The sequence below is a fragment of the Phaethon lepturus genome, unplaced genomic scaffold (assembly GCF_000687285.1).
Source record: "Phaethon lepturus isolate BGI_N335 unplaced genomic scaffold, ASM68728v1 scaffold37128, whole genome shotgun sequence".
Classification (NCBI taxonomy): domain Eukaryota; kingdom Metazoa; phylum Chordata; class Aves; order Phaethontiformes; family Phaethontidae; genus Phaethon; species Phaethon lepturus.
The window spans coordinates 1-2,426 of NW_010560433.1; the positions used below are offsets into that span (position 1 = coordinate 1).

Genomic DNA, 2,426 nt, shown 5'->3' on the forward strand with positions numbered 1-2,426 from the left:
CAGGGTCCCGCGTCTCGGTGGGAACGGGCCCCTCTGGTTGCAGGCGCCTTCTGCATCCCCTTGTACGTGCCCTACGTGCTGACGGGGAGATGGATCTTCGGGAGAAGCCTCTGCAAACTCTGGCTGGTAGTTGATTACCTGCTCTGCACCTCTTCGGTCTTCAACATCGTACTGATTAGCTATGACAGATTCCTCTCGGTCACAAGAGCGGTGAGTCCTGTCATGGCAGCTGAGAGGGAGTAACTCCCCTCCTGCTCTATTCTCCAGATTCTCTGCAATAATTAAAAGCTCTTTCAATCCTCCAGAAATTATGAATCTTTCAGCCTGGTGATGGAAAGCAATAATTATCCACAAATATGTAATTCAGCTGTGGCTTCAGATTAGTGTTTCTGGCATAATTAAATCATTTAAGGTTCAGACCCCATTGTGCAGGTGTTCCCTTCCCAGAGGACAGGATAGCGGTGCACAAGTGAGTCAGGGAGGTAAGCAGAGCTGTTACTAACTTGCAGGGGCTTATTATCTCCCGGACAAACAAGCGGATTGCGGTCGGACTCCCAGCTTCTCCCTGGCTACCAAGACAGTGGATTGCAGTACCAACTTCGGCAGGGCACAGCCCCAGGGTCTCTGGGTACATGGAGAGATGAAAATGCTCAGCTTTTCGCAGGAGGTAACGAGCAATTCGCAGGCAGATCAGATCCACTGCTGTATGCTCGTGCCCTGACTCCAACTAAATTCAACGTGGATTAGCTACAGGCTCAGAGAGAACCAGAGCTAGGTGCCTGCCTAGCCCAGGAGTTTGAGGCATGCCTCTCCCTGGGCTTACAGAGAGTAGCTGTGGACAACTCAGGCAAGTGGTGGGGTGTGGCGGACTGCCGGGCTCCAACCAAGTCAGTACATTTCCACTAAGCAGAAGCCATGTCTGGTTTTGGAGCTGCAAGATGACAGTTCTAAGTCTTCCCTGCAGGAGTGTGATTTATCTAGCAATTGCTCCCGTTGTCTATGGCATATGAATTTGTTAGACTGCTGGGATATTGCCTAGCAACTTTACCAGGAATGCTAACAGTTCATTTGTGAAGAGCCTCAACCAGTTGGGGTGTGTGGCCATACTTAAGAAAAGGTTTCCCTGTTGCAGGTCGCCTACAGAGCCCAGCAAGGCAACACCAAGCGAGCGGTGCTGAAGATGGTGATGGTATGGGTATTAGCGTTCCTGCTGTATGGACCTGCCATTATCAGCTGGGAGTACATATCAGGCCGGAGTATCATACCCACTGGGGAATGCTATGCTGAATTTTTCTACAACTGGTATTTTCTCATGACAGCCTCTACGCTGGAGTTTTTCACCCCTTTCATCAGTGTAATGTTTTTCAACCTGAGCATTTACCTGAACATACAGAAGCGTACCAAAATACGCCTGGATATTTTCCATGAAGTGCACAACCATTCCTTCACTGAAGAGATGGAAATGAGCCCAGAAGCAAAGCTTTCTTTGAAATGCTGTAAGTGGGAGCAGAAGGAGCCAGCTGAAACCCTCGCCCTCTCTAAGAGCAAAGCTCGAGCAGCAGCCTCCACTGCCAGCCTGGGTGCCAAAGACCTGCTGTCAACAAGCTCCGAGTGCTCTGGGAAACCCAAGTGTTGCGACAAAAAGAGCTGTAAAAATTCAGCATCCACTCTGTCCTTAGAGAAACGGATGAAGATAGTGTCCCAGAGCATGACTCAACGCTTCAGGCTCTCTAGAGACAAGAAAGTGGCTAAATCACTGGCAATAATCGTGGGTATTTTTGGGATTTGCTGGGCACCATACACTCTCCTGATGATCATCCGTGCTGGCTGCCATGGCCACTGCATCTCTGACTACTGGTACGAGACTTCCTTTTGGCTGCTGTGGATCAACTCAGCTGTCAACCCTGTCCTTTACCCTCTCTGCCACTACAGCTTCAGAAGAGCTTTTATGAAACTCTTCTGTCCCAAGAAGCTAAAGATCCAACCTCACGATCCCCTTCAGAACTGCTGGAAGTGAAGTGTGTGGATGAGAAGAGCCTTGTTTTAATACACCCGTGTTATGGAAAAGTCCTGTAGCTTGTTTCCTTGGAAGAACCCGGGAGCACTGATCTGGGGCACGCAAGGAAAGCAGTAGTGAGACCACTATTCCTTTATTCTAGTCCATCAACAACAAAATCACACAGGATAAGGGTTTTTTTGACATCAACCACAGGCAGTGAAATCTGTGTCCTCCACTTGCAGGTGCCACGAAAGAGCTCTGCTGCCACCTAGTCAGCCTGGGCAGCACCGGCGTTTTCTAAAATACAGAAAAATAAAAACTAAAACCCCAAAATAATTATCTAACCTCAAACCCCTGGACTAAACTACAGCTTACTTGCTTGCAAACCTGATTTTTCCCATGAATCGGAGACTTTTTTCTTTATTCT

The 2,426-nt window shown here is 48.6% G+C and overlaps 1 protein-coding gene across 1 annotated transcript; it reads left to right on the top strand.

Moving 5' to 3' along the window:
- Positions 1 to 36: 36 nt before the first annotated feature.
- Positions 37 to 2,017, top strand: LOC104615483 (histamine H3 receptor-like; the record flags this gene model as incomplete). Its single annotated transcript, XM_010293671.1, has 3 exons — positions 37 to 210; positions 1,133 to 1,580; positions 1,680 to 2,017. Coding segments are annotated over 3 exons (960 nt in total), but the record flags the coding sequence as incomplete, so codon positions are not given.
- Between the last annotated feature and the right edge of the window lie 409 nt (positions 2,018 to 2,426).